This window comes from Cystoisospora suis (assembly GCF_002600585.1).
Source record: "Cystoisospora suis strain Wien I chromosome Unknown contig_1411, whole genome shotgun sequence".
In the NCBI taxonomy this organism is placed as follows: Eukaryota; Apicomplexa; class Conoidasida; order Eucoccidiorida; family Sarcocystidae; genus Cystoisospora; species Cystoisospora suis.
Window position 1 is genome coordinate 8,245 of NW_027154211.1, and position 22,642 is coordinate 30,886.

General features: G+C 52.4%; 1 protein-coding gene across 1 annotated transcript; it reads right to left on the reverse strand.

Annotated features, from left to right (window-relative positions):
* Window positions 1-136: 136 nt before the first annotated feature.
* CSUI_003221 (cam cdpk family) lies at window positions 137-22,528 on the reverse strand. Its single transcript, XM_068063419.1, has 7 exons — window positions 13,542-22,528; window positions 12,950-13,019; window positions 11,565-12,527; window positions 11,110-11,257; window positions 10,705-10,798; window positions 3,152-10,245; window positions 137-2,496 (listed from the first exon to the last, which is right to left on the reverse strand). Exons 1-6 carry the CDS (start codon window positions 19,475-19,477, stop codon window positions 8,901-8,903), a joined length of 8,556 nt encoding a protein of 2,851 aa, XP_067924601.1. The 5' UTR covers window positions 19,478-22,528; the 3' UTR covers window positions 137-2,496; window positions 3,152-8,900.
* Window positions 22,529-22,642: the final 114 nt, after the last annotated feature.

Here is a 22,642-nt window from a genome sequence, read left to right on the forward strand (position 1 = left end):
ATTCTCTAGAGAAAACCCGCGTCGCTCAAATACCTTGATTACCTCAAATCGGTCAAAAGAAGCATTCAAAGCAGCGGCTAAGGCAGCACGGACATACTGTCCGAAATGCGCAGTGGTCCCGAACCTCACGCTTATCTTTGTTACCGAAAGCCTCCATATTACAACATCTTCTTCCACTCTGTCGAGGTCATCCTCCACACGCACGGACTCCGCGTGGATGAGGCTCAGACTGCTTGCTCCGGTGACGGGTCTTTCATGGCGCAAAGCTTGTAGACGAGGTGCAAGCTTTTTGTCGAGGTACTCCTCCCGAAGCACCTGTTGCACACTAGCCTTAGACCGTAGTAGAAACGCCGCCTCGGCCGCGCTGGTCGAAGAAAGAAGCGCATCAGGCAGCAGGAAAATTCTGAATGTGATTGCTGGCGCCTCATGAGCTGCCTGGCTGACAGGGAGGATCTTCGACACTACCACTCGTTCCCGACTGACGCTCGGAGACAAAGCCTGCGCTACTGCATGCTGTAGGTCAGTGAGCACGAGAAGCGCATCTCTTGAATACGCCTCTTGAATCTCGTCGTAGCCCACGCCCGTTACCTGAATCCACGTAGCTGTGTGACTGTCGAAGGAACTATATTTCAGCTGCTCAAAGCGAACTGACAGGTGAATGGACGTTACGCAAGCACTACTGGAGAAAACCTGGCGGACCCACTTGCACACATCCCGCTCGAACTGCAGAGCAGCCGGATGTGGTCTTCGAATTTTGTCCCGGGGCAGAGTGACCGGGAAAAAACGCGGGATCCGCTGGACGTCTTCACATCGGAAGATCGTCGCACGTCCAAGGGGGTCCTTCAGGCGCAGGAGTCTGCACTCGAACTGACTGTCTGTTTCTCCAGAAAGGAGCCGATTCAGATGGTGGGCTACAACAACAGCAAAGTCAAAGAAATAAAACTTCTTCAAGGAGGCATTCTGGGGATGCCCTACGCCGGACACCGCAACCGTAAGGCTAAGGCCATCAATGAGATCCACAAGAGGACTGACTACTTCTGCCACCGAACGCAGACTCAGAATCCTGCCCGTAGATGGCAGCAAGACACGGAGATTCTCGTCGACCTCTTCTTCTGTTTCCTTGGTCATAAGCGCAAGGCGCCGCAGAACACGTGACAAAGCTTGTGAACCACCACGGATGGTAATTGTTATGTCGTAGATGTGACCCTCAGCTGCGTCCCCTGCGGTGCTCGCTAAGTTCCGAGAAGTTTGCCCGGACAGATGTTCATCCGGCAAGCCGAGAAGCCTGGACAGAGTCGACCTGACAACATTCTCAACCACTGAGAGCCCCCCATCCCTCGGCCCGTTCTGCAGGGAGACACGAAAGACCGCTGCGCAAGTTATCAACCGGTCTTCGAAAAAGCTAAGCATTTCGTCGACGTCCTGCGGCTGCAGAGGGTCAGAAGAGACTTTCCCGCCGAGTCTCCTCCCGATAGCCACCAGTTCCTGAACAGTGAATGTTTCCTTCCCAGCAGGTGCACCAAGTAGAGGAAAAGGAAGGCTCTTCAGTGACTTATTTTTCAGAACGGTTTCCAGATTGGAATTTATCGAGCTTTCAGGGGAGTAAAGAGAAGGCAACAGTTCTCTTCGCACGTCGAGCAGGGTACGTTCCTCGTCGGGTGTGTCCCGGGAAACTTCATCCGGAGCCAGCAATGTCAGCTCCACTAAAGGGCCACCCCATAGAGTCGCCCAGCCTCCTGCTCGGGCAAGATCGGCATCAGACACACTTTCCACTTCGACTCGGTGTGGCCAGACGCGCAGTGTCTTTGCAATGCTTGTCCTCAGGAAGGCACACAACTGTGCTGTTGTCCCAAGCGTTTCAACGAATGTCACTGGCCGCAGGCGTGGAGACGCGAACAGGGTGATTCTGACTCCACTGATGTGAACTCGCCAGTGCCCGTCATCGCGCGGTGCCAGGTAGTCTGCTAGTGTGGGTCTCGGAAATGCTAAGGAAGCCTGGAAAACGGCAGGGGGGTACAGCTGTCTTGGAGTGGTCCACCTATACCTCAGAACTTGGTGGACGTAAAATTCCTGTAGTTGATTCTGGACGAGACGGCTGCTGCTGACTAGCAGAAACGCGTCTCTAGCCGTAATCTCGCGCAAAAAAGGATCCGGGAGAAGCTCGTAACGCCACGATATCTCATCGGCCGAATCTCCATCTGGTCCCCTGTCCCCTAGGTGGAGAGCTCGGATTCTGACTCGCGAACGGGATATGGCCAAGACTGTGGCAAGTGCCTCCGCGAGATCAGACATGGCGGCAGATACGTATGGGCCGTATGCCGCCATGAATGCTTTTGGATTCACATTGCGAATTTTGATTGACGAGGAATACGGTACGTCGTAGAACGTAAGGCGGGGCTCCTCGGACATGAACGTGGGTGCGAAGCTGCACCAGAAAGCACCTGTCGCACTAAGCGATAGCCACGCTTCCATTGATTGCTCGATCTCTTGAGCGACCTGGGTGACAAAAATTACACAGACACACGGCGACAAGAAGGGGACTGACCCGAATCAGGCCGGGAGTTGGACGTCATTGCTAGAGTTCAGCGAGCCTGCTCCGATATACGACAGATTAATTCAGAGTTGCACTGTGCCTTCCCGTGAAAGCAGCTTTCTTTCTACAACGCACGAAGTGAAATCAAAGGCCGCTCCGCGGTTACATGAGCGGTACTCGACTTGATCCCAATGCAAAAAACACGGCTTTTGGCCCTAAGACACAGACGGAGAGACAGACGTTGAGCACAGCTCACTGGAAGAAGCGACTCGGACGAGAAATCACGGGATTTTCCATAGGCATAGTCCCGGGAACAAGACACGAAGCGACGCACCTGCTGTCCCTGTTCTGTGTCGTATTCTTTTAATATTCTTTGACAAAAAAAGATGGGCGTTACAAAAAACACGGACAGGTGCTCTCGAGCGCGGTTCCCTTTTGATGTCGCAGGTACCAAAGAAGATCCTGCGGTGCCGAACAGTAACCTACTTTCACGAGAGATTTTTGTGACATTAGCTAATCTCGGTGCTACGTTCCTCATGCAAAGAAAAGTATTCAACATCGTGCATACGGGCGGTAGGACAAGAAAACACAGCAACCGAAGAAAGCGTCCATGCTCACCCGTGGAGTGGTGAGCTGCCGATAGAAGTCCCCGACACCCTGGCTGAAACTACAGGTTACACTGATGGCATTTCCTCTCCTGTCGGCGTCAGCTGACCATTCTTCGCATGCAATGCGAGGAAAGTGGCTGCGAAGGGAGACAAGGAAATGTTGTGCAAGAGGAAGTCTGGCTATGTTCACGGTGTGATACTTGCTTGTTGCCCCGTGGCCAAGATGCGTTATCGAAGGCTGCGGTAGACTATGAAGCCCGATTACTGACACTGGAGTCAGGCCGTAGACCGAAAGCGTGGCTGTTCCGGACGTAAGCCTTATTGGAGTGATTTTCAGTTCTGGATAATCGAAGAAGACCGTCTGGACCCACACCTGAAGGATGACAAAGACAGGCGACTGCGCTTCACACTCGCAGCTTCGCTCCAACTACGTTGCTGTGAGGGTCTACTGCCCTGCCGCAGTAAGTCAGGTAGCTGGTTCTTCACGCCGAACTCCACTGCGGAAGGAGTCAATCTCCACCGTCCATATTCACGATGGGTGGGGGTGGTGCAAGATCGGCCACACAGATTCTTGTGTCACAGTAGGACTCACCCGCGGTCCCTTTTCTCTGGCCTCGCCCTCGAGGGCGCCATTTAGCGCCTCAGTCACGGCCCTTCGCCAAGGGTATTGAAGAAACGCCCTTCGCAGCGATCCACACCTGTTATGGTGTGCAGCAGCCATACTACAGACCGTATGTTTGCTTCCGTTGGCTGGAAGCCTTAGCACTCCGGGTTGAAGAACGCAAGACCACTCGACAAGTAGCTGCTGCCCGATAATCGGATGGGGATTTCCCTTTCTGTTGCACTGGTTTTCGCTCGGGCGGCTAAGTGCTTCTGAAGACAGGCAATGGTCATTCGTCAGAAACCTCAGGCTGCCCTTCTCTACCACCGAGACGCGGAGGGAGGATTCGCGCGAAATCAACGCTCCGCACGCCGCAGGGAGAGCGGTCCTCATCAGTTGGTCCGCATGACTAGCAGCTACGAAAGCTTCGTTTCGTTGTTGGAGGACAGCCACAGGGCGAATACGGAGAGCCTGCACGCGGTGGCGAAGCAGCTCCCAAAGCGTATCCGGGCTCAGGCGGCTGGCCGGATCAGTGAGTTTACGCAGGAGCGAGGGGTTGACGTAGCGTACGGCCGTTTCGAGCGCTTTCACTGAGATGTACTCGGCTTCCCAAAGATTCGTCTCATTTGTGGAGCTCCAGCAAGGAGAGCTTATCACGGGCACCGGAAACGTGAAGCCCTCCCAGAAAACTCCTAGCCACACTAGGAGTGAGATCGCCAGACGAAGCCTCCCCTCCGCGCCAGGAATTTTCATTTTGTGCCTGATTCCTTTGTTCGTCGGCGGAGGCACTCGTCTGCGGCACACCCCACAAATGGCCCTTTAGGCCGGGGCCTCCACGATGAATGGGTTCATGGATGGTCCGAGCCGCATACACAACATACCAAGATGCAACGGTCGACACCGCTTACGCACTTAAGCGTTTTCTGGCGTCCTCGCAGTCTGTTACAACAAAAAGGTACTTTGTTTGTTGGAAAACGCACTGTGTTGAATGAAGTCAAAACAACCTCTGCAACTGGACAGCATGCTCTCGTCCCAGAGTGAAAGGGGGGACACATCCTGCACGGGAAATAAAGAAGTTGAACCTGGGAAAGCACCGGCCTCGGTTTTCGAAAGCATTCCCGGCTAAAGCGGCTTCACCCTCTGCTGTTTGTGCACGCGCTGCGGTCCACCGGATCTCTGGAGTTCAAGGAAGGCTCCATAACTGGGAGAAGACTGACAAGGCTTTTGGGCGGGTGCTTCCTCCGCTAGCAGAGCCGCCGCCCCTTGCTTGTTCCTGTTCACCGACTGCAGGAAGGAACGATGACCCCAACCCCGCGTTTGGACTCCCTTGTGTCGCCCGTCAAGACAACGCCTACTCTTCCCCCCATTGCCCGGCTGGCTGTCGGCTAGCGGCGCCTTTGCTTTTTTATTCTCTTGCAAAGAGTCTACAGTGCCAACGAGCGACTTCAGCCGGGTCGGCACTTCAGCACCCCAAGAAATAGCACTGCGCCCGCAGATGTCGTGGCTGTCACATCCTCTGCTGGCTTCAGTAGCTTCAGCTGATCATTGTTCAGCATCGGCGACTTGAGGCTTGCTGTCTGCGCGACTGCCCAGTATCAATCGCAGAGCTCGTAACCTCTCCTGAACTTCGGCACGCTGCCGCCTCAGCTACATGGGCAACACACCGTTCTGCTGCCATGGAGCTGCTGGGTTCTTTAAACGGTGATAGGCGACGCATTTCCCCTCAGCCTTATCGGGTTGCGTGGCTCAAACGTCCTATGATGTGACTGGTCCGGAGTGCTCAACCTTTCTCCGGCTGTGTTTCTCTGCAGACCCCTGCTACCGTCAGGTGACTGCCCGAAGGCTTACTGCTACATGACATTGGGTGCGCGTGACTAAGGCCTGTCAAGAGCGCGGCGCGGTTCGCTGCGCTCGCGGCTTATCCCGGCGAGGTCGAGTTTGTAGGGCTTCTGAACTTTCCGAAGTTTGCACGAAGAATTTTGAAAAGAAAATCACAATGGCGAACCAGCAGCGTGGGATCTCAGGCGAGCTCAAAATCCAGACATGAGGCTGCCAGATGAAACCGTCAGAAAGACCACTCCTTCGGCGACTCGCCATTGCGCGTCACAGTTCCCTTAGTTCACTGAGCGACGAGTACCCAAGAACCGGGGACAGAGCGGTGCCCCTTTCCCCGACAGAAGGCCCGACTTCGCACTCCGCGGTTCTGCCCTCGGCAAGAACCCGCCTGTGCCAGAACCTGGCCACCGCTTATTGAGCTGCATGCCATAGCGAACAAGGACGACACGCCGAGAGCCCAAGGCACTACGGAGCACGTTTACGCAACACAACGGTGGCGCATACTTCCGCCGTCGTCGGCCCAGGAATCGCTGCCTCAGCGCAATGTTTCTCCTCTTCCCTCGCAGCAGGTCGACGAGTTCGCCTTTACTTCACCGTTCTGTGCCGACAGCCGATGCCGCGTGTCAGGTCACACACCCGGAGTTCATAAAATCATGGCCCCATGCATATCAAAATCGACTCCATCGGTTTCCCGGGCGAACGGCGCGGCGTTGGCTCTGGAACAGTTTCAGCTGCGCTGAAGCTGTGTAAATGCTAGATGCAAAGACATGAATACGCTCCTTCTGAATCGTGTCTCTGACTGAGAATGTGGTTTTCATTTTCACCCACCTCCGCAGCCTGCTGCATTGTTGGCTATGGAAATCAGCTGCAGCCTCACCAGAGGGCAGCTGTATCCCTCTTTCTGAAAGCTCATGAAAGGGCATCAGATATCCAACCGCGCAAACGAGGGGGGGTGGAACAATACTATGAGGGGGCTTACAAACCAATCAAAACACATGCTGGAGACGCGAGTGGAGGGGCCAGCACATATTGAACACTCCGATACGGCGATTCCACGTGCAAGCGAGCCAGGAAATAGCACCCTTCACTCTACTCACGAGATGGACTGACGTAAACACAGCCCCCACAGCGCTGACTGGAATACACTCTCCGGAAGCAGACAGCCTCTTTTGACGCCCTGACATAAGTAGAGATATCCGTGAAGGGCACCGAGTATCTAGTAGAGTTGAAAACACTTACACTTGCAACGAAGTTACAGATAAATGCATCGCATTCGAGGATACGCATTTTCTCGCGTGGATTAGCTAGGGCAAGAATTCGGCTAGATTCGAATGTGGGAGTGAGGAAGGAGAGGCCCCCCGGACGCGACGCGAAGGGGGAAAATGTGGAACCTCTTTCAGTACGACGACATGCATAACGCACCAGCTATCATGGTAACTGTACGGCGTGCGGCCTTCTGTGGTAAGCACGTAAGTGGACCTCTTCTAGAGCCGTCCGAGGAAAACATACTCGAAAGAGGAGACAGAACAACCTTTCAATGAGGTGGGGCACACACACTTGATTCATCCGAGCACGGTGTAGCAAGGACTGACACAACCACTGAGACACGAAGTAAGGTAGTAGACAAGCCCGATCAAAAGTGGAGGAAATCTGTAAGGAACAGAACACGATGATAAAAGCGACGGGCCACTGAGCGAGCGTCAGTTCACCAGCCCGTCAGGAACCTGACATATTGCGCCACTCGACTGCAGGAAACCACGGCGTCGCCCCAAGTCAGAGTCAGAAAATAAAACAGGCATCAACGGGCGAACAGCGCAACGCCGGCAGTGAGATCTTTGACTCTCGCCTTGCGCAACGGTGAGCTCCCCCGTGGTCGTTTGTCGGCCATTAGAGCAGTCAGTGGCTTTTCTTCTTCGACTGTACACAGATATCCCATGCACGCCACTGCATAGCATGGCCTGGCGACAAGCCCTGTTAGAGACTCGTTCCCATTGCAGACGGCAGAGAGAGACTCTTCGACTGATTGTAAAACAACACAAGAGTTCGGGATCAGCAAGTCCCGGACAAACTCGCCTACAGTGTATCTGATTGCTCACTGTCCCTGTACCTACAATAACCATTTCCCGTCCTTTTTTATGGACAATTTCCCCGTGCCCGCTTCTATAACCGCCATCGGACGCCCAGCAATCGTCCTCCTACTTGTCGTCCCTTCACTCGCCTCCAAGGTGTTGTTGCCTTGCTTGCGAATCTGTGCCGAGATACCTGGCACTTCCCTATTTACTAAAAAAGAATGTCTTCAAATTGTTAGAATTTCCCGAAGTGAGACGGCGCGGATCATCATAATACTCCGGATTCGTGCGGCGCCACCTTCCCGAGTATAGGTGCTTCCCGGTTAACTGCTCCCTGCCCTGTATATGAATAGGATCGAGTACAATCTGCCACGCGAGAGAACGCACAGCAAACATATCAATCCCTCTGAGAAAAAGGATTCCCGAAAAACGGTCCTTTCTCGCTCTTGAAGCATATGAGCGTCTTAGTCCGCACTTAACCCAACCGCATGCAAGCGTACAGCCCCGTACCTAGTATGCCAAAAAAGGAAAAGTCTGCTGCATCCAGCTTTTCAACATCAAAAGGAATGCATGTATTGCACTCATGAAAAATAAGCACTCTCTGCGCAGTAGGCTCCACGAGAAGTCTCATCCGCAATGAATCACAGAGAGAATAAGCGCTGATTATAAGCATGACGTACACACTTTTCTTGTTCTATGCCCCAACTAAGACTGTCAGGCTACCAACGAATCCCTGGTGCACGGACAACACACGCACGACAGTATCTAACCCAGTGTATATGCACGCGAAACTTCTCCTACAAGCCTGCTGGGTCAGTTTCGTACTGTTTGAAGTAAAACCATAGATACACCGATTCTTGTAGAATTCCGAGTCGTGCAGTGAATATGTGAGTCCCTGTCTTCTTTCAAAACGAGATACGGACGGATGTGGGTGAAGGGAGATGCACCAATGTAATGCTGCTACACAGGCACACACCTATTTATTCATCACGTGTTATTTCTCAGAAGGGAGCTGAACGAGCGAAAAACAAGGGTTCACATTTCTCTGTCAGGACGGAGGGGAGAGTCAGGCTCAGTGCTCGTATCGTTATAAATTTTCTTGGCAGTATATACAAGCACCGAACCGAACAACTGCGTGACTGATGCTTTTGGACAGGTAGACATAGAATAGGCGTATTCCACTCCTATAATATACGACTTCACTGCTTCTAACTCTTGTATATATACCACAGACGGCGTTTCAGAGCCGCCGACTATTCATCCATCCAGGCATCCTCTCGGGGGGGACCAGACTTGCACGGAGCCAGACTCGAAGCTGCAAGCTGCTGGAGCTGCAGCTGCTGCTTCTCCCGTCCTATGGATTGCTCGTACTCTTTCCTTGTGACCACTCGATGTTCACTGTCCCCTGAAAAGCACGTCGAGACCCCAGCAGTCCTTCCTATTGAACGAGCATCGGAAGTTGAAAAAAAGGACGCCCCTACACACTCTCCTCTGGAAACATGCTGTTGCTGCTGCTGTTTAGTTGGTTGCAAACCATTCGAGGCAATTGTATCTGTGGAGAGAAAATCGCTGTCTTCAGATGCAATGCTTCTTGCGCCATGACTACTACTATTACTAAATGTATTTCCACATCTGTTCTTGCGGCGATCTGATCGGCTTTCTCGATGACTCACTACCCTCTCTTGTCTGGACTTTGACGTGGGAGATGATAGACGTGTATCTCCCGCCGCAGGGACAGGCGTACATCCTAGGAAATCAGATCCTAACTGTTGCGATCGGGGGGGAGGCAAGGGTTCTACTATGGTTTGTGATATCGGTGACATATCCTGGTGATCTTTCCCTCCGGCTCCATCTTCCCAGGATTCACTAAGCAAAGTCCGATGGAGCGAATGCTGCATTTCTATACTAGCCGTCTCTTCACAAGCCCCCCCCGCAGATTTCGCGAAATGTTTATCGCAGTTAGTACTGACTTCAGCAGCTACACAGTGGCTGTCCAAGAAGTCGGCATGATGATGTCTAGCTAAAATCTTATCCATCTTGTCGGTCGTAGTTGTCGCACCCGACTTTGTGGACGAAGATGGACGACGACGAGAAGCCCGGCACGGGCATGCTGTTGGAAGACTGGTATTGCTGATACTGCTGCTGCTTCTGTTACATGTATCGACGCAAACGCATGAGGGGCGCCATGCAAGTGGCGGCTCACACCCACAGGCGCATGAGTGGTGGGGGCATGCAGAAGAGGAAGAGGCAGCGCTAGCGGGGAGTAGACTATCTTGGCATGCGACATCGCTGCCTGTCAGCGCCAGCCAGCTAGCTAAAGCACTGCATCCACTCGTGGTCGTTGGAGCTGTTGGTGGCCATTCGCACGGACAAAGATGTGACTGATGGGCGGCGGTACAGTGCAGACAGCAGGAGTGAGATGAACAGAGGTGATAACTCGAAGAAGTCAGGTCGTAGAGAGTTGAAGGGGTTACTGCAGTTGCCACGCCCGTAGCTAGCGAAGAGAGACAGTGGGGGTTGCTTAGGAAGAAGGACGGAAAAGCAGGCGGAGCTGCCCGGACGATCCACGGGTGGTGTGCTGCTTCGTTCACGGTCAACCTAAAAAATAGCGAATAGCCGCAACAAGTGACACCAGACAGAGATGACGCCCGCGTCTTCTGGTAACTTCTCGTAACACTCTCGTTCTTCATTGCCCAAGACATGTTGAGAGCGCACAGTCGGGACAGCTCTCGTACCTCCATTTTACGTCCACACACACAACGTTCACGGTACAATGGAATACCGAAACCGCGCGCTTTAGAAGAAAAGCGGGGGACTCTGGTATCCTTTGAGACATACCCTTAGTATATGCACCAGCCTACAGATAGACACAATCACACAATGGGCGTGACTGCGACCGCCTTAGTAGCACGGGGAGTTACAGCTACACCACATGTAATCATACCTGATTGTCTGTGTCTGACAGGGCCGGGACTTAGAGAGCAAGAGGATACCTATTTAGCTGGCTGTACACTATCTGTCACGGAGCATAAGAAGACTACTATCATCTTCTCTTACCGGTTTTGGGGATTCACTGCAAGAAGACGGCTAATGAGATCCTTCGCCTCTACGGAGACCCGCCACCATACAGGACCGCTCATTCGGTAATCTCCTGAAAACAAAGTAAGAGACAAGAACTCTAATATACTCCCATGTGCAACACCTAACCCCCCCCTCTCTCAAGCGCATTCAGGAGCGCTGAATACCGCATAGAATCTACAAGGCAGAAAACAACAAATCCAGACGCTACTAGCAAACTGGATGTGGCCAGAGAAGACATGCCTTTTATGTGGGGACATATGCATGCGGACACACACATGAGTAGATAGACTAGATAGATTTCTACACATCTTGACAGATCCTGAGCAACGCTGTGTGTAGCTCAACCTGACAGAGGGCCTTGTACATGCAGACACCACTTACCTCGAATGATTTGCCTGATAAGCTGCGCATGTGTATGCGCGTTGAATGGGGGAGCGGCGGCTAGCATAGTGAAGAGGATCACACCTAGACTCCATGCATCGCTAGCAAAACCATCGTAGTAGTTGCCCATCAAAACTTCCGGGGCCAGCTGAGCAAAGAAGACAGACAGGCAAACTCCACGGAACTTTCTTTGCTTTTCAGCTCCTTACAAGACTACTACTCTATACACATGCACGCTGTGACATGGTAAAAACATTTATCCATCTGCGGTAAGAGATTCGATCGAAGAAAGGCGGGTACAAGCTAGATCAATCAGGCCTTCACTAGGAAAACTGTCCATCTTCATCGTATTATCTCACTACAAGCGGTACATGTTCCGTGCATGCGACACACCGTTTTATCGACAAGTATGACAGCTCTAGTTCTGAAGAAAAGAGAAGTGATTTCAGACTTACATAATGAACGGTACCGCAAGCCGTGCCCCTCAGCTGTCCCCGGGTTGACGCACAAGCAGCTCCGAAGTCCACAATCTTTACAGTAGCACTCGAAAGGAATTCCCTTCGTCTTTCAAGCCTCTGACTCTTGAGATCTGAGGAGTCTCCGGCCCCGACCCCGCAAAAACGGCAGCATCCCCCCCAGCCTCTTCCGCCTTCTCCTTCATCCGAGCGACGACTCGTCAGTCTTCTTTGACGAAGACGTCTAGAACAGCAGCAGTTACTGTTATGCTGCGAGTTCAAGACCTCGACAAGATCTTCCTCCTCATCTTCATGACGTTTCTCAACACAATCAAGAGTTGCTTGGCTGTTCGTTGACTGGGGATGAAAGAGAAAAGGACCAGAAGAAGAAGAACACCAACATCTCCTACCATCGGTGACACTATCGAAGCTCCGACAGGTACGCTCAACTCTCGACCAACAAGGATCTTGAGGATGGCCTCCATGATGGTCGTGGTGACCGCCTTGAACAAGATGGGAAGGAGCGCTAGCACTCGGATCTGCAGACCCTGTACATGTAGACGATGAGGAGCAGCGTAGGAGGTGATGATCACAAGGAATCGGGGAGTTATGACTGGAGAACGGGAGTCGGCAACCGCAAGCTGCCGAAGCACAAGAAGAGGGATGGCGCTGATAAGGTCCTTCACAACAGCAGCGTGGTATAACGTTCTCATGACAGGCACAAGTAGAAAGAGAGGGGGGGGGAGACCTCCATGCTGAAGATGAGTTACTGGAGAAGTTCTTCGAGATCGGCGACATATTCAACAAGTCCCGCTGACAGCATGGATGGAGAGATGGCGAAGGACCAGGATGTCTTGCGGGATATGAAGAAGAAGGTGGATTACGAGCAAAGAGAATGTTCTCCGGCTTCAAGTCTCTATGAACGACATTGTGATTGTGACAGTGCATCACCGCCGCCAGAATCTGAACAGTCGAATAGGAAACACACACACACACACGCATGCCCCTGATTCAAAACACCAGACCTCTATTGGACTAACAAAATAATGTCTACTGACGAGATTTTCTTCAAGCCACTAGGTATGCTACTTATAGCCTAACGGACTAAGCAGACTTCCCTCACTCTACGAGAGAGCGTAAACTCTCTCCGCCTGTCTTAGTTACTGCTATAGTTGAAAGAAACTTATAATCGTGGTGAGACGTCGGAGTCGCCTTCCTAGCAACTAAGTGCTTGCATGGCTGATGATGAGGAAGATGCTACGGGGGTGGAGCGAGAGCAGTTAAGAACTTGCCTGCAGGAAAGTACTTCGGGCTAGAGCTTCGTCCAGAGGGCCTTCTTCAACGATCTTATCGAGGAGGTTCGCGCGTTCGCAGAGCTCCATTACGAGATAGAGCGTATCTCGATCCTCATACACATCGCAAACAGAAACGATGTTCCGGTGGGTAGGAAGACGTCTGCAGGGGAACAACAGACTTGACAGACTGTGATAGATCAATCAACATGCAGAACTCCTAAGAGGGATCGCTTGCGCACATCAAATAGTTTGGTCAGAAGTTGCTACTCAAGTGCATATTTCTCTGCTATAACGATCTCTCTAACGTACCTCTTGCCTTCAACTGAGAGGAACGAAGGAAGGATACAGCAGAAGATGCATGGAACTAACTACCTACCCTTGTCAGGAAAAGAAAGACCGACGATCGGGGGTTTAGAGAGACTTACAGGTGCACCACCAGCCCAAGTAATTTCACCACAGAAAAAGAAACATGAACTCCGTTCATACACATACCCATCTACCACTTCCGCCGGCCAAGATATATACGTACACGTATGTATATTCACCGAGAGGAGTTAGCTCAGACAAACGTCTCCATAAAACTCGATCTTTTCACAAACCCGACCTCCTCTCCACGGTACCGAAGATTCATCGGGGGCCACTTTTGTGTGGATGGACACCTCTCCTCTTATTCTCTTCTTACCTGTGCATTTCAACTTCTTGTCTGAAGTTCCATTCATCTGCGCCACTCCCTCTCAACTTTCTCTTATCAATCATTTTGACAGCAACCGCTCGTTGAGTAGCCCTCTGTTCGGCTAGAACAACCTTGCCAAATCGACCCTCTCCTAGAACAAGATGACCTTTCCGTTTCTCTTCTTCACTCTGACGTCGTTGTTTTCCACCACTTTGAGAAGAAGCACTTGATTTCTTTTCTCTTATACTACGGGACCCTCCCCCCCGCTTCGTCACTGGTCCATAATTCTCTTCGTAGCATTCGCAGTATTGTGTTTCACTTGAGGAAGCTTCCTTTGTCTTCATGCTGCATTGCTTCTTTGATTTGGATTGACTTCCTGAACTCCGTCGGGACACCTTATTGAGGGATGTAGATACATCTTCCTCTCGTCCGGGGGGGGTGAGCGACCCCGCCTCATGTCCTCGGCTATCATTACTATCAGATGAGAGTCCCTTCTTTAAACAGACTTCAATCTGCGATGTTCGTCTTTCTTTCTCATCTCCTTCTAACACCCCCCATGGCGACGTTGTACATGGGGGGATCGAAGAAGTAGAGCGACAACAACTTTCACGAAAATGACTCGGACCATCATCCTGGGTACATGCGCGTGTAACACAAGAGCTCAAGTTCTCCTCTCCTTCCAGTCTTGAACCTTCAATCTCCGTACAGCCTCTATAAGCTCGTTGCAACACTTCCCCCCGTCCGGCGACACTGACTTTATCCTTTCTCCCTCTCTGCGTGTCTGCCGTACTGAGGGTCGTCTTTGAAAGACTTCCTTGTTGATTGAGGTGGGGAATTTCTTGTTCTTCCTCACCTCCTATCCTAGGGTAACACGCTTCTTTTGGTTGTATGATATCTATGCAGGTTTGTACTGTTGATTCTTCTATCATATCGACTTCCTCGGCTCCTCGTGGTTCGGCCCTTGCTATTGAGGTTGTGTGACGTGGCCGTACATTTTTCACTTCTTTCTCTCCCTCACTGATAAAAGGACTGATAGACATGGTATCTTCTTTCTCTTGATGACACCAGATATCACTCGAACGACTCAGCTTTTCAGTCGTCACTCCTCGAGTAACACTTTCTCGCCTACTTCCCAGGTCCATATCAACCCCGGAAGGCAAAACAGTCTGGCCTTCTTCTCCATGTAACTTGGTCATGTCTGCACTAGAAGCACCTTTTCCTTCTCTTTCCTTCCTTCTCTTGTCTAGACTCCAGCTTCTTCCGCTATTGCAAGTCTGCTCCATAACAAAATCTCTCTCTACTCTTTGCTCAGGTGTACGATCATCATGCAGTCCACCTGCAGACCCGAAAGTCTCTCCCTGCTCGTGTCCTCTCCCCTCCTCATCCCACTGACCTGCTGTCCTACCATTGCGGCGACTGGGTGATGCTCCAGGAGAATGAAGAGTCGGAGCTGCACAAAACAAGTTATAGTCTTCATGGATGTTTCTCGTAAGGTCCGGATACTCGGTATACATCTTTCGACCTAAACCCCCTTGAGCAGCTACAGATGCCGCGTCTCTTGCTGCTTTCGCTGCTACCGCGGCGGCACTGATGGCTACAGCACGCTCGACAGCTTGTCTAGCCTGAGCTTTGGCCCGCACCGCCGCTCTTTCTATCGCCTCCGTCGCTTCCTGAGCTCGTCGGTGAAGCAGTTCCGAGTCCTCTTGACTTTCTTGTGCAACTCCCCCTGGGCCCCAGGGAAGGAACGAAAGAGAATCAGGTGAAGATGGCAATTCCAAAGGCTCTCCCCCTGTCACTGGAGCGCTGCTACTGCGAGGGAGAGGAAGAAAAAGAGACGGCTGCCTGGACGCCGACCGGAGTGGCGGTGCTGGAGATGCTGGAGAGGCGCTCAGTGGGGAAGACGGAGGAGGTAGGGGCGAGAGGGATACAGACGAGAAACGATACGATGGGGAGTGACAATGAGGAGCAGAACACTTGCTGCTAGTATGGGTCTCAGCTCGATCAGAAAGCTCTGGAGTTGAAAGCCCTGCAGTCGACCCGGTAGATACACTCCCTTGATGGACTCGGGCTGACGCTGTCGCAACCGGCTTGTTTGCGGGACCCCGCAGAGAGTCAAATAACAGCATATTCGTGCCCCGCGCAGACTGCCCTCCACCCTCGCAGTTAACAGGGTCGCTAGAAGAGAGAAATTTCGTCGCCGCTGCTGTCCCTGTTCCTGTGATAGAACTGAAGGGTATTTTGGCAGTCTTTGACGATCCCCCACTGCATGCACCGGAGCCCGTGCATTCTCCCCTTTGACTGCTCCGCTGCTGGCACCCCCGTTTTCCTGAGCCTAGTCCAGCGAGTTTTGTCGAATCTTCCACACTACCTCTCCGGGCAGCGACATCACAGTAGAGAGAGTGTTCGTCTCTCAGTCCGTTTGTTCCTCCTCCCCCTCCTTGCATCAGAGGGCTGTGGTCACTCTGTACACTCCCTCTATGTTGTTTACGGCATGATGGGGAAGGCGCAGGGTCAAGAGAAGAGATAGGTACTCCACGAAGATGTGTCGGGAGATCACTCTTCATGCATGTATTACTACGACAACGTCCATCATGATTCCGTTCGTTGGTACAGAGTGAAGTGTTACTACTTCCCATGAGGACACAAACTCCTCCCTCTCCCCCGAAGCTTGTAGATGCAAGTGTAGATGACGTCAGCAAACATGCACCCCCAGGGATCTTTTTCATCTCAGGACTCCCCCCTGATATAGCGGCCTTAGCTGAACTAGTCCAGGCAGAACCTAGGAAGTCATCGTGTCCGGAAATGCTCTGTCGTCTGAGGCCTTCGTCTGAACGACGACACAAACAACCTCCACTCCCTTCCTGCCGGCCTTCTTCTCCATCTAGTTTTGCTTGCGCAGGATAATGGTGTACATGTCTAGGTGCTCGAGCAGGAATAGGAAGCTGTAACAATAGAGGCGCCCCATCCGGCCGTCCAGAACATGTACCACCCTCCCTCTGTCCATTTCCACCACCCCCACTGCTATTCCTTGAATCACCTCCATGCTTCGTACCTCCCCCTCCTCCTGTCTTTTTAGGCCGTAGTTTCTGACACAAAAGCGTTCGACTCTCTCCTACTACAGCATCCGGCTCAGCCCCTCCCCACGCATCTGTTGCATCTAGATCTTCTCCTTCTGATAACCCTTGCAATGAGCCAAGACTTGCTAAAGGGACCACGAGTCGAACTTCTCCCTGTTGCCCCTGTCCTTGTGCTTGTTGTGGCTGGGGATGGTGTTGTCCTCCTCTTGTTCTATCTCTCTTCTGTCCTTGTCCTCCCCCATGCTGCTGCTGTTGCTGTTGCGACAAGCCAAGACACCCGACAGCCGAACAGGAGGAATCGACAGCCGCTGTTGCTGATCTTCCTGTCCTTTCTTCTGCATCCGCTCGTGGAAGACGTAAGAGAAGACACCTTTCAGCTTCCTCCTGTTCTGGAGCTGCTGTGCAAGAAAACGGAGGGGACCAGTCCACAGAGATCGGACTATTGGTGTCTCCTTGTCCTCCTTCCCCTGGGCTGGCTGACCCTCCCGTCGCACCGACTAACCTACTCCGACAGATTGAAGAAGCAGCTGAAACTTCACTTCTTTGACTTCCAAATTGGGGTGAAGGCACAGCGGTACTTGCACTACTACAGCTACTCCGTAATAGCACTCGAGGGTGATGATGCTGATTCGTCGATTGTCGACTTGATGGGGTAGCTAGCCAAACGCTACTAGTGGGAGAAAGAAGAAGAGAGCTTGGTGACGGAACAAGGGTATCTTGAGTGACTGTGTTGTGATCACCTGGAAGAGCACCACTAATATGAATACTCGGAGAAAGTCGATGAGAAGAATCACTATTGTGATAAACAACTCCTTTATCTCCATGGCTTTTAGATGAAGAGTCAAACCGAGAGAAGCAATCTGAATGTCTTGTGGTTTCCCAACAGATATTACTTGGAGATGGACTCTCCCCTAATGAACGACGTGAGGGAGAGATACAATTTCCATCGTCCGCCAAGGTTTCTTTTGACGAAGGGAAGTCTTTTCTTGGAGGCGGATGAAGAGAGACGAGCTTCGTTTTAATGCACTTGTTATGATTGTTTGATGCGGCTGGCGACTGAGGCAGTCGGACTGCTGTCCCATCCTGTATTTGATCTTGTGTACCTTCACAACAGCAGTGGCTAATAGTGACCGCGACTGTATGTCCGAAAACACTTCCCCCATCCTGCTGAGGATTGTGAGATTGACTTGATTGATTTGTCGAGATGGGCTTGTACTCGACAGTCTGTTGAAGTGAATTCCCCTCACAACATGTACAAAACTCTGGAGATCTTGAAGTTTCAGATCTGCCGGAAGAAACCCTAGGAGACGGCACCTGAGCCATACAAATCGTTCGCGAAGGCGACGTGTCCCCCCCCAGAAGCGGTGGCGCCACAGTTGGCAGGCCAGAGACGTTGCTGCTGCTCTTGTTCCTGCTTGTGGAACTAAGCTGTTGAGAATGAAGATGTATGGATTTCTCTGGACGTATGAGATGAGAAGAAGCAGAACAGGAAGAAGAAGCTGCCGGTGATAGAGGTGAGGGGAAATGTTGTGGGGGGGGTTGAGAGGATGCTTGTGAACATACACACGATTCTTGTGTAACAATTTTCTTACTATCAGTACGACATGCGACGAAGCTAGGAGATGACACTTCCCCCCCTTCTTTGAGGCCTAGCCTGTGATGGCCGCCACCCAGATGATCTTCACATACACCCTCAGAAGGAGGCGGAGACGAAGAAGGCAAAAACACAGAAAACGTCATATGAGGCGCGCTGATGCCTGGAGACATGGGACCGTTCCTTTTCACTGAGTTCTCTTCGGCCCCCGGGGACCGAGCTGTGAATCTCTCTACTTCTTTTGACGTCCGTCTAGACAAAGCTGAAGAGCTGAAATCCCGACTCTCATCCCGTTCAGACGTAGTACGTCTACTGTTTGAGGTGGCTGGAGTGAGTGTCCCCCCCCCCTTTTCCGTCTCAGCTCCGGGAGTCGAGTGTCGGTCTTTTCTCTTCCTTATCTGTTGCTGTTGTTGTTCACAAGGAGGTAGAGAAGATGGACCCCCCGTCCGAACACTCGGAGAAAGACTTCTTACAGGCTCACTCGCTCCAGCTACAGCTTCAGCAGTTGAAGGGCCTAGCTGCACCGTGGGGGATGATAGACATCCGCTCCCTCTCCCGGAAGAGTTTTTCGTAGAAGACCGAGAAAGGAACGGATCGATCTTGAAAAAAGGAGATGACGAAGAGACACTTTCCTCCTCTAAAGCAGCCGCGGCTCTCTTACAGCAACTGTTACTCCGACTGAGACTCTTCGTGCTATGTAGTAAGGATGACGCCTGACGGGCTGGAGCTCCTCCTTTACGTGGTGTATGGACATCATCCAAGGACTCTACCCCCAGTACGCGTGACCCCCCTGTGTCCAATGTACAATAATTCCTGATCCCTGACTCTAGCAAGGTGTTAGGCGCTCTGTTGGTTTCACCACAACATAAGGAATCTTCTATAAAAGTCTTCTCACATCGCCCCGTCGTCGGGCGGTCCGTTTCAACTCTCTGACCGAATGTACAAGGAGGCGCAGCCGGAGGGGAAGAATGTGGTAGACATAATAACCCCCGGCGTCGTTCCTCCTCAGCAGTAACCCCTCCCGAACTTCGTCTCTCACTGCCAAGTTGCCCAGACGCTGAAGCTTCTTTTCCTAGACTTTCTACTTGAGGAGTCTGTTGCTGTTGCTCTGGGCGAAGACGCTTGGCAACAGGAGAAAGACGGCCAGAAGTGGTCACTCCACCTACCACCGACAGCGGGCTATCTTCCCCCCCGGGGGGATGCACCGCCGCTGTCGCTGCCCCTCCTGCCGTAGACGTCCCCTGAGGCGTGGCCGCGGGTGGATCAGGCGCCATCAGGCGGAAACACCAAAGTTGCTTCAGCTGCCTTCAGGCAAGAATAGCTGACTCTTGAGTCTCATTTATGAAATAAGATTGATGATTATGTAGATACAGGAAAAGTTAGTACAGTTCTGTACATGAATAGAAGTCCCCCTGCGCATGAACGAGGGAGACATAGTTCGATACATACGAACTGACGGACTTAGAAAATACACAGAAGGTATATATACAGTGAGATCGCAAAGGGTCGGCGAGTTAGCCCAGGCGTGCCTTCGCTATTGGCACAGTCCAAGGGGCACGCTAGTAGTAGGACATCAACTCCGACTAACAGTATGGTTGAAAAATTGTACGTTAACCGGATACATGTATCTCACACTACTTCCATGATAAATTTGGGATTAGACAGCTCCTGATGGAGCAGATTGTAAGGGTCGCTTGTATGGTCTCGTAGTTCGTCGAGAGAAGGAGATACTTCAACAGCAACTTCTCCTCACCCGAGAGTCAAGAACTCTCGCTAAAAGGGTAGAAGCAAGTGACCTTACAACGAGCGAGTGCCTCTTTCAGAAATGCTGAGACTAGTGAGAGAGAAACAGTCGGGTCCATCTCCTCGAGAAACGAGCGAGAAGCAAATACAAAAAGACGACGACAGACGAGAGAGAAACGACACAAGTCATCAGACGGCCACGGTGTGTTAAGCACCCACGGCGGACATCGGGGCTATGAAGCCCTCACTCTCTGGAGCGTCGTCACTTGCTTAGTCTTTCAGCCCTCCATTGTGAAGAAGGGGGTACGTACAGAACGAAAAGAGAAGGATGGAACACAACTCAAACAGCCCGAACACGACGGAGACTATGGGCTTTCATCAGGACGCAAGAACAGAAGAAAGAGGGTGGTACTCGCTGGTCGTTCATCGGAACAAACGGTACTGTTTCCCCTGTCATTCTGGATCAGACTGGAGAGACACAAAGAGATCCCTAGCGCCTCCCAGGGAAGGCGCAGTATTCAGGTTGAGAAAGAAGGATCGGAAGGAGAAAACAAGCCCGGAATCTCTTACCAGACAGGGCGAGACCCGCTTGTCTAGAGACACCAGAATCAGGAGAAAACGTCCACTGAAGCGATTCAAATGACTGCACGACAGGATTGCTGCCCAAAGATGCGACGCCTCTACGCCATTTTCCCCAGCAAAAACTTCCAGCCTCTTGCGAGCTGGTCACTCCCAGTCGGCACTCCTTCGTCAGGCCTTCCGCCTCGTATGGCTGACTTCCTCACTAGGAGGGAGACAGATGGCAGAAAACTCGGACTCCCCGTGAAAAGAAAGGGGAAGGGAGGAGGGGGAAAAGGCGCCAAAAGAACAGAATACCGCCTGTTTTCCTAAAGGGGCGATTCATGTTTCTATACAGCAGAGTCCAGGCTGTCTATTTAGTCGGCTTCCTACCAGCTGATCACTAAAAACACTGGATCGTATGTGGGTCGCCGAAGCCGTGCGGAGGCTCATCGAGCGGCGCTCGTCCACTAACACAAAACGTCTACACACACAGCTAGCATGTGCAGTGGGTACTACTACTAATTCACAGGGAGTACGCATACCACTCTACTACACACTATTAGACGCTATAAAGTCAGAGAGCCTTATTCTCCCTCGATGTATGCGTACTTCACTCAACTGGCTATGTCCAACGCGAGGACGCTTAGTGCGCTACAGCCAACAACGATGCGTGCATCCTATCCGTGCGGATCTAGGAGCTGCAGAGGCTGAGCCTTGCGCAGCATACAGAAGCTGAAGAACGTTTGCTGTATGTACACCTGGAGCGACTCAGGCCCTTCAGCCAGGTCCGGGAGGGAAGTGCAGCAGGGGCCCCATCTGCGTGCGTGGCACCGCACCCAGAGATCGTAACGCGCAACCTCGCGCGTTTGTGCACTGAAGCAGTTACCAGCTACAATCGAGAATGGCCATGCAGGTGCAATAGGTTCCTCCAGCCGGCTCTGCAGACTGGAGCAAAAGCTTTCCAAAGCTTGGAACCTTTGCACACCAGAAAAAAGAGGGCGCGGGAACGGATCCTCGTGTGCATTTGTCGGTCCGGGGTCGCGGATCACCGAGAAAACTTCATGTGAGTAAGCGGGAACACCTAGAAAACTGCCACTCTGGTGACGAAAAGCCCCCTTCACATGACACGGAGGAGTTGCGGGCAGCTTCTGGGTGCAGCAGCTGATAAAAAGGCGACTTGGGATGGGGAAACGGCTCGCGAGGCAAGAGCGCACTCGCGAGCGCCCGAATCCGAAAAAAAAAATAACCAGGGACCCACACACTACAATTAAACCCTGCCGCTATCACTGCCGACACCCACCGCCAGCTTTTTTTGGACACGAAATCCTCCCGCGGTCCTGCACCAAGCATAGCCGTTTGCCCGGTTTGTTAACCGGCGTTCCCAATGCCAACACTAAGGCGGCCGCCCCGGCTATGCCTTCGTGGGCCGGGTGGGCAGCAAGACAACGGGGGAGGGAGGAGCGGCAAACGATGACAGACCAGGGAGCCAGGGCGGGCCTGATCAGGAATTTTGCCGTTTCGGGAACAAACATAGAAATAGACGCCCCACAGATACTAGGTGACGCATGCATCCAAACATTTGTATTGGATTTTCAAAAGATCCTCAATCCGCTGGATGTAGTTCTGCTGGTGTTTCACAACCAGATCAGGCCATAGGAGCCCGGCAACGGAACAATCGTGCCCTCTCGCGGCACTGGAGGACCCCCTAGCCTGTTATCTCATCCAGCTCCCCATAACATTCAAAGCGACATTAAAAAAAGATGAAAAAAAGAAACATTTTGCGTGGACAAGGGCGGAACTGAACGGTTGTCCAGTTGAACCCCCCCCCCCGGCCGCCGCAGTACGCACAACCCGACACGCCGGCTCTCGCTTGCCAGAGAAGGCTTCACTAGCAAGGGGGCCGCGCGGGCGAAGCCCGTGAGAAACGGAGACCGCTTTGAACGAGCCCCCAGGGGTTCAGCGTGTCGGGACCCGCGTAGCGGGTTCCCGCTCAGCCGGCTAAGCACACACCGGACTTGCGCTGCTAACAACAGCACAGGAAGGCGCCGGAAACCCGTCGATGAGCGAGGAGCCTGTCCTACGACCGCTTGATGGCCGGCCGGCGTGCCACCCGCGCCCGGAGCACGACTCTCCGT

Coding starts and splice junctions, on each gene's coding strand:
- CSUI_003221 (XM_068063419.1), bottom strand. CDS start 19,477: ATGGCGCCTGATCCACCCGCGGCCACGCCTCAGGGGACGTCTACGGCA. Junction 11,258..11,564: donor CTTGCGGTACCGTTCATTAT/GTAAGTCTGAAA, acceptor TTCTTTGCTCAG/CTGGCCCCGGAAGTTTTGAT. Junction 10,799..11,109: donor TATCAGGCAAATCATTCGAG/GTAAGTGGTGTC, acceptor CTTTGTTTTCAG/GAGATTACCGAATGAGCGGT.